At 40.6% G+C, this 17,724-nt stretch overlaps 2 protein-coding genes across 3 annotated transcripts in view; one reads left to right on the forward strand and one right to left on the reverse strand.

The window, feature by feature from the left end:
- The window catches only part of LOC144888247 (E3 ubiquitin/ISG15 ligase TRIM25-like), a 950,979-nt gene that overhangs the window by 906,257 nt on the left and 26,998 nt on the right, over window positions 1–17,724 (forward strand). The gene's annotated exons all lie outside the window — the stretch shown is intronic.
- LOC137418290 (uncharacterized) lies at window positions 8,977–11,103 on the reverse strand. The gene is made up of 2 exons (XM_068104320.2): window positions 9,876–11,103; window positions 8,977–9,440 (listed from the first exon to the last, which is right to left on the reverse strand). Exons 1-2 carry the CDS (start codon window positions 10,858–10,860, stop codon window positions 9,205–9,207), a joined length of 1,221 nt encoding a protein of 406 aa, XP_067960421.2. The 5' UTR covers window positions 10,861–11,103; the 3' UTR covers window positions 8,977–9,204.

Raw genomic sequence — 17,724 nt, forward strand, 5'->3', positions numbered from 1 at the left:
ACATACCATATAAAGTGGCCTTTTCTATAGTTGGCCACATGCCATATAAAGTGGCCTTTTCTATCGTTTGCCACATGCCACATACCATATAAATGGGCCTTTTCTATAGTTTGCCACATGCCACATACCATATAAATGGGCCTTTTCTATAGTTTGCCACCTGGCACATACCATATAAATGGGCCTTTTCTATAGTTTGCCACATACCATATAAATGTGCCTTTTCTATAGTTTGCCACATGGCACACACCATATAAATGGGCCTTTTCTATGGTTTGCCACATGGCACATACCATATAAATGGGCCTTTTCTATAGTTTGCCACATGGCACATACCATATAAATGGGCCTTTTCTATAGTTTGTCACATGCCACATACCATATAAATGGGCCTTTTCTATAGTTTGCCACATACCATATAAATGGGCCTTTTCTATAGTTTGCCACATGGCACATACCATATAAATGGGCCTTTTCTATAGTTTGCCACATGCCACATACCATATAAAGTGGCCTTTTCTATAGTTTGCCAAATGCAACATGCCATATAAAGTGGCCTTTTCTATGGTTTGCCACATACCATATAAATGGGCCTTTTCTATAGTTTGCCAAATACCATATAAATGGGCCTTTTCTATAGTTTGCCACATGGTGCATCCAATTCAAATGGGCCTTTTCTATAGTTTGCCACATGTCACATATCATATAAAGTGGCGTTTTATATAGTTTGCCACATGCCACATACCATATAAATGGGCCTTTTCTATTGTTTGCCACATGCCACATACCATATAAAGTGGCCTTTTCTATAGTTTGCCACATACCATATAAATGGGCCTTTTCTATAGTTTGCCACATTACACATACCATATAAAGTGGCCTTTTCTATAGTTTGCCACATGCCACATGCCATATAAAGTGGCCTTTTCTATAGTTTGCCACATGGCATATACCATATAAAGTGGCCTTTTCATAGTTTGCCACATGGCACATACCATATAAAGTGGCATTTTGTCTAGTTTGCCACATGGCACATACCATGTAAATGGGCCTTTTCTATAGTTTGCCACATGCCACATACCATATAAAGTGGCCTTTTCTATAGTTTGCCACATACCACATACCATATAAATGGGCCTTTTGTGTAGTTTGCCACATGCCACATACCATATAAAGTGGCCTTTTCTGTAGTTTGCCACATGCCACATACCATATAAAGTGGCCTTTTCTATAGTTTGCCACATGCCACATACCATATAAAGAGGCCTTTTCTATAGTTTGCCACCTGCCACATACTAGAAAAGTGGCCTTTAATATAGTTTGCCACATGCCACATGCCATATAAAGTGGCCTTTTCTATAGTTTGCCACATGGCACATACCATATAAAGCGGCCTTTTCTATAGTTTGCCACATGCCACATACAATATAAATGGGCCTTTTCTATAGTTTGCCACATGCCACATATCATATATAGTGGCATTTTCTATAGTTTGCTACATGCCACATACCATATAAATGGGCCTTTTCTATAGTTTGCCACATGCCACATACCATATAAAGTGGCCTTTTCTATAGTTTGCCACATACCATATAAATGGGCCTTTTCTATAGTTTGCCAAATGCCACATACCATATAAAGTGGCCTTTTCTATAGTTTGCCACATGCCACATACCATATAAAGTGGCCTTTACTATAGTTTGCCACATGCCACATGCCATATAAAGTGGCCTTTTCTATAGTTTGCCACATGCCACATACCATATAAAGTGGCCTTTTCTATCGTTTGCCACATACCATATAAATGGGACTTTTCTATAGTTTGCCACATGGCACATACCATATAAATGGGCCTTTTCTATAGTTTGCCACATGGCACATACCATATAAAGTGGCCTTTTCTATAGTTTGGCACATGCCACATACCATATAAAGTGGCCATTACTATAGTTTGCCACATGCCACATGCCATATAAAGTGGCCTTTTCTATAGTTTGCCACATGCCACATACCATATAAAGTGGCCTTTTCTGTAGTTTGCCATATGCCACATACCATATAAAGTGGCCTTTTCTATCGTTTGCCACATACCATATAAATGGGACTTTTCTATAGTTTGCCACATGGCACATACCATATAAATGGGCCTTTTCTATAGTTTGCCACATGCCACATACCATATAAATGGGCCTTTTCTATAGTTTGCCACATGGCACATACCATATAAATGGGCCTTTTCTATAGTTTGCCACATGCCATATAAAGTGGCCTTTTCTATAGTTTGCCACATGCCACATACCATATAAATGGGCCTTTTCTATAGTTTGCCACATGTCACATGCCATATAAAGTGGCCTTTTCTATAGTTTGCCACATGCCACATACCATATAATGGGCCTTTTCTATAGTTTGCCACATGGCACATACCATATAAATGGGCCTTTTCTATAGTTCACCACATGGCACTTACCATAAAAGTGGGCCTTTTCTATAGTTTGCCACATGGCACATACCATATAAATGGGCCTTTTCTATAGTTTGCCACATGGCACATACCAGATAAGTGGGCCTTTTCTATAGTTTGCCACATGGCACATACCATATAAAGTGGCCTTTTCTATAGTTGGCCACATGCCATATAAAGTGGCCTTTTCTATCGTTTGCCACATGCCACATACCATATAAATGGGCCTTTTCTATAGTTTGCCACATGCCACATACCATATAAATGGGCCTTTTCTATAGTTTGCCACCTGGCACATACCATATAAATGGGCCTTTTCTATAGTTTGCCACATACCATATAAATGTGCCTTTTCTATAGTTTGCCACATGGCACACACCATATAAATGGGCCTTTTCTATGGTTTGCCACATGGCACATACCATATAAATGGGCCTTTTCTATAGTTTGCCACATGGCACATACCATATAAATGGGCCTTTTCTATAGTTTGTCACATGCCACATACCATATAAATGGGCCTTTTCTATAGTTTGCCACATACCATATAAATGGGCCTTTTCTATAGTTTGCCACATGGCACATACCATATAAATGGGCCTTTTCTATAGTTTGCCACATGCCACATACCATATAAAGTGGCCTTTTCTATAGTTTGCCAAATGCAACATGCCATATAAAGTGGCCTTTTCTATGGTTTGCCACATACCATATAAATGGGCCTTTTCTATAGTTTGCCAAATACCATATAAATGGGCCTTTTCTAAAGTTTGCCACATGGTGCATCCAATTCAAATGGGCCTTTTCTATAGTTTGTCACATGTCACATATCATATAAAGTGGCGTTTTATATAGTTTGCCACATGCCACATACCATATAAATGGGCCTTTTCTATTGTTTGCCACATGCCACATACCATATAAAGTGGCCTTTTCTATAGTTTGCCACATACCATATAAATGGGCCTTTTCTATAGTTTGCCACATTACACATACCATATAAAGTGGCCTTTTCTATAGTTTGCCACATGCCACATGCCATATAAAGTGGCCTTTTCTATAGTTTGCCACATGGCATATACCATATAAAGTGGCCTTTTCATAGTTTGCCACATGGCACATACCATATAAAGTGGCATTTTGTCTAGTTTGCCACATGGCACATACCATGTAAATGGGCCTTTTCTATAGTTTGCCACATGCCACATACCATATAAAGTGGCCTTTTCTATAGTTTGCCACATACCACATACCATATAAATGGGCCTTTTGTGTAGTTTGCCACATGCCACATACCATATAAAGTGGCCTTTTCTGTAGTTTGCCACATGCCACATACCATATAAAGTGGCCTTTTCTATAGTTTGCCACATGCCACATACCATATAAAGAGGCCTTTTCTATAGTTTGCCACATGCCACATACCATATAAATAGGCCTTTTCTATAGTTTGCCACATGGCACATACCATATAAATGGGCCTTTTCTATAGCTTGCCACATGGCACATACCATATAAATGGGCCTTTTCTATCATTTGCCACATGGCACATACCATATAAATGGGCCTTTTCTATAGTTTGCCATAGGGCACATACCATATAAATGGGCCTTTTCTATAGTTTGCCACATGGCATATACCATATAAATGGGCCTTTTCTAGAGTTTGCCACATTGCACATACCATATAAATGGGCCTTTTTATAGTTTGCCACATGCCATATAAAGTGGCCTTTTCTATAGTTTGCCACATGGCATATTCCATATAAATGGGCCTTTTCTATAGTTTGCCACATGGCACATACCATATAAATGGGCCTTTTCTATAGTTTGCCACATGGCACATACCATATAAATGGGCCTTTTCTATAGCTTGCCACATGGCACATACCATATAAATAGGCCTTTTCTATAGTTTGCCACATGGCACATACCATATAAATGGGCCTTTTCTGTAGTTTGCCACATGCCACATACGATATAAAGTGGCCTTTTCTATAGTTTGCCACATCCCACATACCATACAAAGTGGCCTTTTCTATAGTTTGCCACATACCATATAAATGGGCCTTTTCTATAGTTTGCCACATATCATATAAAGTGGGGTTTTATATAGTTTGCCACATGCCACATACCATATAAAGTGGCCTTTTCTATAGTTTGCCACATGCCACGGACCATATAAATGGGCCTTTTCTATAGTTTGCCACATGCCACATACCATACAAAGTGGCCTTTTCTATAGTTTGCCACATACCATACAAATGGGCCTTTTCTCTAGTTTGCCACATTCCACATACCATATAAAGTGGCCTTTTCTATAGTTTGCAACATGCCACATACTATATAAAGTGGCCTTTAGTATAATTTGCCACATGCCACATACCATATAAAGTGGCCTTTACTATAGTTTCCCACATGCCACATGCCATATAAAGTGGCCTTTTCTATAGTTTGCCACATGCCACATACCATATAAAGTGGCCTTTTCTATAGTTTGCCATATGCCACATGCCATATAAAGTGGCCTTTTCTATAGTATGCCACATCTATCTCTATATATGAAGGAGGTGTGTCTGTGTGTCTGTCTGGATGTCCGCTTATAACGCAAGAACTACACATCGGAGAAAAGTTTTACACAGATTCGGAATCAGCATAAAATTCCGGTGGTTATAGGCTACTTTTTATTTTAATATCAATGGTTAAAAAAACCAGGCCAGCTGCAATTCCATGGTGTAGTTTGTGGCGGCGCTATTGCCCCTTTCCGATCCCATGACGCATTGCAGTTCCGATTCGCGATAAGGTCTATGCGCTATCGCTGACACTTTTCCACCTTTTAATCAGATTTACCTTATCGTCCTTTGTAACCAGATTACGCTTGGAATCACTAGCATTATCCTTCTTCGGACCCATGGCTAACACAGACACAGTAAAGGAATACTGTATGTCGCCTCTGTTTTGAATGAGAATCAGCGGTTGCGTGTATGTACAGTATTCTGTACGTACATATTTACATAATTTTAATGTGATTTTTATTGCATTTTAAATTGTTTTGAAGCTTCTTTTATTGTTAATTTATGTACTATTTTATTTATTTTAAATATATTTTTATGGATAACAAATGTTTTCACGTCCGTAGGAGTGACGTAATGTCGCACATAATGACGTTCGCTGCCCGGTCATGAAAGAAATTATGATTCTCTTGCCAAAGTGACATGCAGATCAGGCAGTAAACCTCCCAACTGAGTTTCTCAACAGTCGTCAGCCTCAAGGACTCCCAACACACAGGTTGATTCTCAAGGTGGGAGCACCAATCATGCTTCTAAGGAATCTTGATCCACCAAAGCTGTGTAATGGAACACGATTGACAATCCAGCAAATGATGCCACATCTCCTAGAGGCAACCATCCTCTCAGGACAATACAGAGGAGAGAAAGTATTCATTCCAAGGATACCACTTATTCCACCTGACCTTCTATTCTCCTTCAAGAGGATTCAGTTCCCCCATCAGGCTATGTTTTGCTATGTCCATCAACAGGGCGCAGGGGCAATCGATGAAGGTTGTCGGCCTGAACTTCACAGAACAAGTGTTTGCCCATGGCCAGCTGTACGTGGGCTGCTCGAGGGTTGGAAAACCAAACAATCTTTATGTCTTGGCACCAAGTAAGAAAACCAGAAATGTTGTATACCCAGAGGTTTTGAGAAATTGAAAATTGAAAAAACGTCATGTAGGAAATGTACTGTGATATTGCTCTAAAATATACATGTTCTTTTCATCATATATTTGTCTTATTCTTATTCAACCCGGGCGAAGCCGGGTACCTCAGCTTGTACCATATAAATGGGCCTTTTCTATCGTTTGCCACATGGCACATACCATATAAATGGGCCTTTTCTATAGTTTGCCACATGGCACATACCATATAAATGGGCCTTTTTCTGGCAAACTATAGAAAATATAGTGGCAAACTGGTGGTGGCAAACTTTTCTGGCCCTTTCTGGCAAACTATAGAAACTATAGTGGCAAACTTTTCTGGCAAACTATAGTGCCCCCTCTGGTTTGCCACATGCCACATACCATATAAATGGGCCTTTTCTATAGTTTGCCACATGCCACATGCCATATAAATGGGCCTTTTCTATAGTTTGCCACATGGCACATACCATATAAATGGGCCTTTTCTATAGTTTGCTACATGGCACATACCATATAAATGGGCCTTTTCTATAGTTTGCCACATGGCACATACCATAAAAATGGGCCTTTTCTATAGTTAGCCACATGGCACATACCATATAAATGGGCCTTTTCTATAGTTTGCCACATGGCACATACCATATAAAGTGGCCTTTTCTATAGTTTGCCACATACCACATGCCATACAAAAGTGGCCTTTTCTATAGTTTGCCACATGCCACATACCATATAAAGTGGCCTTTTCTATAGTTTGCCACATGCCACATACCATATAAATGGGCCTTTTCTATCGTTTGCCACATGGCACATACCATATAAATGGGCCTTTTCTATAGTTTGCCACATGCCACATACCATATAAAGTGGAAATTTCTCTAGTTTGCCACATGCCGCATACTATATAAATGGGCCTTTTCTATAGTTTGCCACATGCCACATACCATATAAAGTGGCCTTTTCTATAGTTTGCCACATGCCACATACCATATAAAGTGGCCTTTTCTATAGTTTGCCACATGCCACATACCATATAAATGGGCCTTTTCTATAGTTTGCCACATGCCACATACCATATAAAGTGGCCTTTTCTGTCGTTTGCCACATGCCACATACCATATAAAGTGGCCTTTTCGAAAGTTTGCCACATGCCATATAAAGTGGCCTTTTCTATAGTTTGCCACATGCCACATACCATATAAAGTGGCCTTTTCTATAGTTTGATTCATGCCACATACCATATAAAGTGGCCTTTTCTATAGTTTGCCACATGCCACATACCATATAAATGGGCCTTTTCTATAGTTTGCCACATGCCACATACCATATAAATGGGCCTTTTCTATAGTTTTCTACATGCCACATACCATATAAATGGGCCTTTTCTGTAGGTTGCTACATGTCACATACCATATAAATGGGCCTTTTCTATAGTTTGCCACATGGCACATGCCATATAATGTGGCCTTTTCTGTAGTTTGCCACATGCCACATACCATATAAATGGGCCTTTTATATAGTTTGCCACATGGCATATACCATATAAATGGGCCTTTTCTATAGTTTGCCACATGGCACATACCATATAAATGGGCCTTTTCTGTAGTTTGCCACATGCCACATACCATATAAAGTGGCCTTTTCTATAGTTTGCCACATGCCACATGCCATATAAAGTGTCCTTTTCTATAGTTTGCCACATGCCATATAAAGTGGCCTTTTCTATAGTTTGCCACATGCCATATAAAGTGGCCTTTTCTACAGTTTGCCACATACCATATAAAGTGGCCTTTTCTATAGTTTGCCACATGCACATACCATATATATGGGCCTTTTCTATAGTTTGCCACATGCCACATACCATATAAAGTGGCCTTTTCTATAGTTTGCCACATGCCACATGCCATATAAAGTGTCCTTTTCTATAATTTGCCACATGCCATTTAAAGTGGCTTTTTCTATAGTTTGCCACATACCATATAAAGTGGCCTTTTCTATATTTTGCCACATGGCACATACCATATATATGGGCCTATTCTATAGTTTGCCACATGGCATATACCATATAAATGAGCCTTTTCTATAGTTTGCCACTTGGCACATACCATATAAATGGGCCTTTTCTGTAGTTTGCCACGTGCCACATACCATATAAAGTGGCCTTTTCTATAGTTTGCCACATGCCATATAAAGTGGCCTTTTCTATAGTTTGCCACATGCCATATAAAGTGGCCTTTTCTATAGTTTGCCACATACCATATAAAGGGCCTTTTCTATAGTTTGCCACATGGCACATACCATATAAAGGGGCCTTTTCCATGCCCCTGGCATTTTCCCCAAGAATGAATGCTAACAGACTGGACAGCCAGCTTAATGTGCATCTGTGCACCCAGTCTAGACTGCTTATAGACTGTGGGCCCAGAGACCAATATCGTTTTAGTTTTTTGATTTAGTGACCTACCTCTGGGGTGGGGGCAAACATGATAGTAAATGAAAGGCTATCGTACCACGAGCAACATACTTTTTTTCACAAGCGTAAATGTTGCACATAAACGAGAACCGCTGGCCCAAAATGTCATCATCGATCAAGTATACGTTATTTTTAAAAAACACATTTAGAGTTCAAATAACAACACAAAGTGTATGTAATTGAGGTGAAAATAGTATTAACATAAATATGTATTGATTCTGATTTTAAAAATATTTTAAAATGAGCGACACAAAGGTTTGCATGAAATTTTATTTCCTAAATTGCAGTGATCCAATATTGATGTCACTTTATACAAGTATGCCATCTTTCAAGATGAGAAATGCTTTGGGACCATGAGCACAAAATAATTCTTCACAGCAGTGAGGAAATCTTTCACAATGTGAATCAATTGCATGTTCCTGGTATTAAATTTCCGAGCCTAAAATGGACCACACACTAAACTCATTCATTTTCTGTGTCAGGTTCCTCTACTTCCCCATCACTGCCATCATCAGAATCATTATCCTCACTATCATCGTCGAAGTCATTGTGTCCAGTGATATTGCAACAGTTATTTCTAGCACACTTGCACAGATCTGTACATGGAACATTGTTTTGAAGACGTACAAGTATCAGCATCACCACATTTACTTTTCTTGCAGTTACCAGTGCAGTAAGCTAACTCCATAACACTGTCTGGAGCAGGAGGAAGGTTCATCCAGTTAATGACTAGCTCACCGCTTTCCATCTTCCACCCATGCCCATCAGGACCGGGTATCTCTGCATTTGGTTGTCGGCTCCTCTTGCAAATACCTGAAAATATTGAAAAGATGAAAAAAAAATTCAGCCTCAGTTGTTACCTTCCAATGTTATGTTATGCTGCAATAAAGGTATTGAACAGTAACATTAAATTGTGGAGTCTGCCTCATAATGAGATCTGTTCATTCCTTTTTCAGCCTTGTGTACATAGTAAAATGCATTATGATCATGGAATATAAGATATCTCTGAATTAAACACATATTCATATTTTGTTTTTTTTCACAATATTTGATCGTTGATTTGATGTTGAAAAAACACGAACAAAAGGATATGAGCAAGGCATTTATTTCCTTACTGACTCCCGAAATATAGTATTATTTTTGCACCTGATTAACTTTACACATAATTATGACAGGTTTACATGTTGCACACAAGTCTTACAAATTATATCTTACAATGAAACTGGAAACGTTATGGAAGACACATACCTGCTTGGTAGTTGGCCCGTTTGATGTGTTCCCTCAGAGCAGCTTGGTTGGGAGGCATTGTGATTTCAGATTTCCTTGCCAGTCGGAACATGTTGTACCTGGCTTCTTTGACGGTTGTGACGCTGTGTTGTCCATGCAATTTGCAAACAAATACCTCCAGTGCTGCTGCTAAGTCTAGCTGTATGTCAAAATGCTCGCCAAGGTCCTTCAAAGCATTGCACAGCTCCCTCTCCTTAAGAAGAAGATTAAAGGCTTTCTTCTTTCCCTTGCTGTAAAATGAGCTTATGCTGTCACACCCAGTGAAGCAATGTAGGCCTATTAATGCCTGGCTGACATCATCTCCGATACTATCACGAACAGACTGCAGATCAATGGTTCTCGAATTCACTCCTCTCCCCGTATGGAAATACATATGTGTAGTAACTATGGATTGACGAGCTATACCAATAATGAAGACGTCGGTATCAGGACTGACAATGATGACATCGGCATAGGTACGGGCTGCACATGCTGCATGCAAATACATCCTCGTATCAGCTTCTTCCTGTGTGGAGCAGAGATGTGGCTCCTCTACTTTGAGCACCTGATCAGTCACCTCCTTTCCTGGTGAGAAAGAATGGTACATCCTTCCATGTGCCAAGAAAAACTTCACTCCCCTCAATTCTGATGTGGGAACTTTAGTCCATGTCTCGTCCAAATACTCCACCAGCAATTCCTTATTCTCTCCATTTGAGAGGAACTTCTGCCACTGTTGAGGAAGTGCTTGGCCATTAATTCGCATCAACTGAGAGCCATTTTCTGCTCTCTTGGCCCTCTCGGCATTCTTAATGGAGACTTGCCTGTAGGTATCGGTCACAAAGTGAATCTCTTGTGAGCTGTTTGCTTTTGCCATTTTCACAAGACGTCTCAAGATGGCAAGAGAAAGGTTGAGAAATGTTCTTTGGCCTGGTACCTTGTTCATGTTTAACTGCTGTATCATAGCCATGCTATCCACAACATACACACCACCTATAATGGGAGTTTCTGCTGGAGGCTTCTCTGGCTGACTTTCAAGGGCATGGAGCAAGTTGGCTTTGTTGGTCTTGACCAGAGACCCTTGAGAATTTGCGAGTGAGAGTGGTAACGGACCCAAGGAATATGTCAGTAGCTCCTGCAGATTAATATTCCTGTACCGTCCAATCACGACCAGTCTTGCTAGCAGATTTCTGTCGGCTTTCAGGGAGACATCCTTTCCATGAACTCTGCGTTTTACAGTCTTAGACATACTGGTAAATGTCTTCAGCTTCATTTGTTTCATGCTGACAAACAAGTCCACTTCTCCTGTTTGTAGATGCTCTCTGGACAACTTGGTGAATTCTGTTTCACCCCTTTCATCCGCAGTCTGCATATCAGTTTGGACATCTTGTGTCGCTACTGCTCCTGATGTGATGTGTATCAGCTCATCTTGTTCATAGTTGAAAGGATTGACCATACTGTTAGTTGTATCCACAATTTTCTTAGCATCTGCCGTATCCCGTTTCATACAGCTTTTCAGGAGATGTGATCATGTTGTGCTCTGCTCTTCTTTGCCTGCCATGGCCTCACATTCTCAGGCGATTAAGCCTCTTGCATGATGGGACCATATCCACCTGTTTACAGTTCGTTTACTGGTTGTAAAACCTGTCATACCTCCTTTTGTTTTTGAGTCATGGTTTGCAGTCTGTTCAATAGTTTGGTCATAAGCAAGTTTGGCGAAGGCATTTATTGCTCCTCTGAACAGCAAAGTCACCTTCCAGACATTGCTGATGTATTGTTGGGTGGGTAGTTGCAAGATCAGACATTTCAAGCCAGTACAGAGGAAGGTAGCTACTATAATTGAGGTGGTCATATGCAAACACCCATGGTAGCATACGTCTTACACTTGCCAAGTGAAGTTTCCAATTTGCTTCACGAGTACCTCTCAGGAATAGCAGGAGAACTTCTACCATCTCAATATACAAACTCCAGAATCCAAAGGTCTGCTTCTTGTTGCAAGCTTCTATGAATTGACTGTAAGATGCCTCAAACTGCTGAAATCCTTCTCAATTCAAGATTTCTTGATATTCAGGTTTGGGGAAGGCTTGGGACAAGTCAGCCATCAGCTGTTTTACTCTGTTTGCCTCTTCAGGAATGGTGTCCAGATAAGCATTGAGTTGCATTTGATGCATTGCCTCCACCACCAGCTTGTGAGCTCTGACTGCTCTGTTGTAGTGCTTACCAGTCATCACCCCATTTACAGAGCCTGTCGCAACAATCTCTGATTCTATCACGATATCTTGAAGGCCAGCATCTCTAAAGCGCTTTCCCAAACAACCAAGAAAGGACATAGCTGTGTGAAAAGCACCAAGTCGTATGACCAGCCTCTTCATAAACTGCACATTTCTCCACCTAATCAGTTGTGCCTTCGCATAGATTGCTTGATGCATCACGACGACAACCGTCTGCAAGCTTAGCTGATCGGCAATCTCGACACTTCTCGACAGAATTGTAAGGACTGTGTCCATTTCTGTGGGGCTCCCATCAATGGCAGGTAAATTGGTGGAACCTCAACTTTGGTGGAACCTCAAACTGGGAAAGGAGCTGGTTGAACCCAGTCCAAGAGGGCAAGATTTTGTCTGTTCTGAATTTTGTAATGTAGTAGGATAGGTTGACCTTCATAGGATTTTGCAGCAAGGGTGCATTGGCAGACTGAAGGAGTGAAACATGCTCTGCAAACGGCACTGGACCTTCCTTTTTTCCCCCATAGTATGTAGCTGGATTCACCACTGGCGGCTGCATTGACCTGTTTCTTGTTCTTTTCAGAGCTGGATCTTTAGTGCTAGAGGACCTAGGTTGATTAGTTCTTGGACTGATATTACTCTGGACGACAATGCCATTTGTGTTGTGGGTAGTTCCACGTCCAGATAATGTTTCTTCTCCAAAGTCATTGTTATCCCATACTAACGTGGTTGGAATCCCTGGCTGTATGGTGGATGGAAGGGAATCCTCACCGTGACTAACCTCTTGTGCAGCAAGTGCTCTATCATGATTTAAAATCAGAGTTTGAAATAGTGTCCCAAACCATTTAACAGTCCTATCAACTGGGCTGATCCTGATAAATGATGCACTCATACAACAACAACAACAACAACAGGCATTTTAAGGCCATTTTCCCTGCAGGAGCGGGGGTTAGCCTTGCGGTCCCCATGACATGTCATAGCAAGTGACATATGCTTAGGCTTCAGTTTCTGTCCTTTAGAAGCCAGAGAAATTATATCTTGTGATATGGACAGGAGTTTTCTATGGATTGGTGCAGATACATCTACCATCTTCTCCATGTCTGGCTCATCAGATGCGCCAACTGCCCATGCTAAAAAATTGTACAGGCTGCAGGGCACAATTGCTTCTGCCTCTTTCAAATTCAGATGTTCTGCTGTCGGTGGCCATGGCATAGTAGGTTTGACTTCTCTGATTCTTTGCCTGAGATCTAATGCTGTCATGCAAGTGTTGTGCAGTGCATTTGGATCAGCATACACATAGCCCATTTGTGATTGGTGGCCTGCTTGTGATGGTGCTTCTGTGTCATCTGTTGTCGAATCCGTTTCACTGTGGGTTGTGCTTTGCGTGGCTTCTTGAAGGTTTGTCTGCTTTTCCACAAGAGTAGCTGTAGAAATGTCATTGACATAGACGATGTCTCCTTGTGATTTCATGTGAGGTGTTATAAAACATAGCTGTGGAAATTTCTTTGATAACCTGTGCTTCAAGTATCCACACTGCTATGAATTTGCCTTAACTCCATGGCTTATCTTAATTTGTTTGATGAATAAGTCATTCACTTTTTAAAGTCTCATGATCTCTTTGTTGTCAATGATGCGAGTTTTCACTGTCTTGCTGAAAACTTCAAATGCTTCTGAATAAGAAGTATCACTTCCTGTTTGTGTGTTGGCTGGCCTGGTCAGGTAGCGTGTAAAGTCCCTGCAGCATGAGTTGTGGTACCTAACTTCGATTGCCACACAATCCTTGTCTTTAATCTGCATGAGAAGTGACACATTTCCACTGTCTTCTGCTGCTTGGTGTAAATGGACAGCATCTATGGTTGAACATGTGACGAGGTGTTCCTTTTTCTCTTGCGGGTGGATCTGCATCTTATAGTTTTTTCTTTCTGGCATAGGATACATCTTTGGTAGAACATGCTGTGATCTTGCTGGCACTGGAGGTCTACCAAAGCTGGAACGAAGAGCCCGTCTCTTCGTTGGTTTTGTATTTTCTGCTTCAACTTTTTCTCCACCGACATCAGCTTGGGGCATGGTTGCTGTATAAAAAGAAAACACACACACACAAAGAAACAAAAATTAATGTGGAAAACCCATTAAACCAGTAATATAAGAACATTGGAGAATAATTGATTTTTAACAAATTTTAACCTTACTAGGGCATGCCCGTGCTATATCTATATCTAAAATTATATCCCCCCCCCCTCTATTTACATGAAATGGTTTGGTCCAAAGCGAACGGCTTGCGAGTACGGTGACAACCCCCCCCCCCCCCCTCTATTTACATGAAATGGTTTGGTCCAAAGCGAACGGCTTGCGGAGTTTGGTAAAGAAATCGCCATAGCGTGCACAAACGCGCAGGAAAGCGAAAGAATCGCAAATTAGTTTTAAAACATAGTTTAACGCCAACATAGCGGCAACATAGTTTGCCAACGTGAAATAAATGAATACGCTCTCAAATGTGCCGTCCGAGGCAGAGTCTGTTCGCCACGTTCGGCACACGTGATAACTCGCTGCTCTCTGATTGGTTGAATGGTTTTTTGGACATAGCTCGGTAACTACTTGTCCGATTAATATGAAACCTTGAAAAGGCACATCCTCGGGTCCCCAGCAATATACCTGGCAAGTTTCAAGTATATCGGACCCGTGGTTGTCGAGAAACAGCGGTCACAGACAAACATACATACATACATACATACATACATACACACAGAGATTACTGGAATTATAGATAGATAAAGTGCAAGTTTTAAACCTACCCATAGAGGTGTCAGGGAATATGTACTGGGGGACTCACAGGACTCCAAAGACCGGACACAGGTTACAAAAGGTCTAGTTTATTAAACTGTATTCACTTCATCCAATTACCAAAATGATACCGCATAATATAATGGATCAGGTTAACTCTTTTCGCTGGTCCTTCTCTCCATCCGACACTCCCGTTCAGTCAGCGCTTCACGTAGCAAGTACTCTCGACTCCAGCCGCAGCTCCCGCTTATATGGACCAACTCGACTTAATCCTCTGTCCGCTGAACTCGTAATCTCCTCTCCGCCGACGTCACCGGTCGCCTTCCTGGCGCCAGCTAGCCCCCCCTGCTGTGAGTTCCATTTATCAAACAATAGGGGGGTGCTCCAGCCTGGGGCTGTGACCAGGTGTTTCAAGAGACCATCATGTTAGTGCACATTCCTAACTCATTTACAAACCCGTCCCCCACAGAGTTTGCATGTAAAATGCATCTGCTTTGTTACTAGGTCAACCAATAAGTTACCAGTGCCAATTAATAAGTTACACTGAATTACACTTCCACAATTCCCTCATCTTTTTGTTTTTGTTTATATTAACCATTAATCTAAACATCAATATAAGTAAACAATCAATCACTACAAGTAAACATCATTACAAGTATAAGTAAATAATCATAACTTTGGTAATCAAATTCCCTTAGGCATACACCGTCATCCTGCAAGAATCACAAAACATTTCGTTGGTCATTGACTCCTTCCATATTGTTCAATCTATTGCATTTGCATCACAAATATATTTTCAAAACAACACTTCACCATCACCAAGATACAACAATTTCACTTCATTTTCAAGTTTTGTAAAGCATCTGCACCATCTGGCAAAAACGTTTGCCTCCACACAAATGTTGACTTTGTTTGAAAGGAAGGGCTGATCACTTGTGTTTGAATCCAGGTATGAAACATTTTCTCCTAATGTCTTCATAGCTCCTGCACTACTTCGTGTAGGATTTCGCTGTTGTGGTAACATTGCGGAGTCATAGACTGACCCTGCTCTCCTTGTAGCATTCTTGCCACTTTTTGCTGTAAACCATAGTAATTCCTGAACAAGGCCTTCACCCAGTTGTAGTCGACTTGCCTCCTCCCTTATTGTGAGTGGGCAGCAAGTATTGGTGTGACATTGATTGGCCAGCAAGATGTGGAACAGGGATGCCGGATGCATCCACAATGATGTTGGGACCATGGTGTTCAGGTCATTCATGGTCCTTACCAGGAGCAATCCAGCAGAATCGTGCACAGCTGTTGTGACAAGGGCACAGCCGTTTTTTGCAGCTCCATGCTGGTTCCCCGGACGTTGGTGAAGTAATAACATATGTCCCCGCATTTCACAGAGGTTGCAGGTAAAATGTCGTTGTCCTGCAACTTCTGATGTGGTGAATGTTCGAAGTCTTCGAACAAGAGTAAGTGATCGCCTTTCTTTCATATGTTGCAGTGTGATCCAGGCAAATGGTCACATAAATTTCCTTGGTGAAGGTAAGCATTCATCTCCAAGTTACACGGGAGAATGTCTTCATCATTCTTTGAGAAAGAGGGTGTATGCCACGATTAACTTCATTTTTTAGCCACAAATTTTCTTTCTTTCTTCTTCCCAATTCCGTTAGCAATCCCTCCAAAATGTGATCTCGTCTTATCCTTATGCTCAGTCATATCTGAATCTGCTTTCCGCACACACTGAATCAGATAGGGTACATCTTACCATGAAATCAGCATAATCATGTATATCTTCCGACAGTTTCACATTCAACAATTTGTTGTTTTTCCTTAACTCAAAAAGTTATATTCATTTATATGCGTCACACAAATAATATTCAATCAGGTATGTATTTTATTACTAAACTAAGAATAGCATTGTATATGATTACAATCACAAACGGGAATACCTAATTCCCAACAACAATTTTCCCAAACCAACAAATTAAGCATAATGTATTATTACCATAATTCCTCTCCACTTTTGCTTTTCCCTCTTTTTTTTTTTTTTTTTTTTTTTTTTTTTTCTCACAGTGTGTCACTCGTGGTGATATGAGTTCATTGATATTGTAATTGACACAACTCATAACATTGTCGTTATGCCATTATCTTAATTCTACTGTATTCATTTGCAACATCACTTGATTTAGTCTTTTAATCTCAGTATTTATGTCGCCATAAAAGTCTTCCTTTTCTGGTTCCACATTTCTTTCCTCATTTGTCACTTCATGCGTTATCATCGTGTTGTTGGTTACCTTATTCAAACACACCGTCACTAAGGCTTTCAAGCAAGCCACCACTAAAACAATTGCCAATATAACTACTAAACCAACAAACAAGTCTGCTACTCCTTGTATATATTCATATCTATGACATAGTTATATGTCGATGACATTTAACATTATATACCAAACTAACAAGCTTCCTAAAAGGTAAATAAAGAAAATCCCTTAATATGTAACATAATCAGATTATTTGTCTTACCCTGATCCCCCTATCTCCCGGGGTTGAACTCAATCCCCTGATCATGAGTGTAGTTGTGATACATTTTTTCACTCATGCTGTATTAATATCAGCAGGTAATTGTATGTCATGTAGGCAAATAAATGTCACTATTCCAAGTAGGAATATCACATGTTGAAAATGTAATGTTTATCAATGCAAGGGGTGTTAAAATGTAATTCAAATGACTGTAAATCATGACTATCATTTTTCTACCACTGAATGTTCTGCTGGGCTGCTAGGTGCAGCCTCATTTTCTGTGGGATCGTCCACCTTAGCCCCATTTGCTTGCTTGCAATGAGAGG

Source organism: Myxine glutinosa, chromosome 1, assembly GCF_964187855.1.
Source record: "Myxine glutinosa chromosome 1, kmMyxGlut1.1, whole genome shotgun sequence".
Lineage (NCBI taxonomy): Eukaryota > Metazoa > Chordata > Myxini > Myxiniformes > Myxinidae > Myxine > Myxine glutinosa.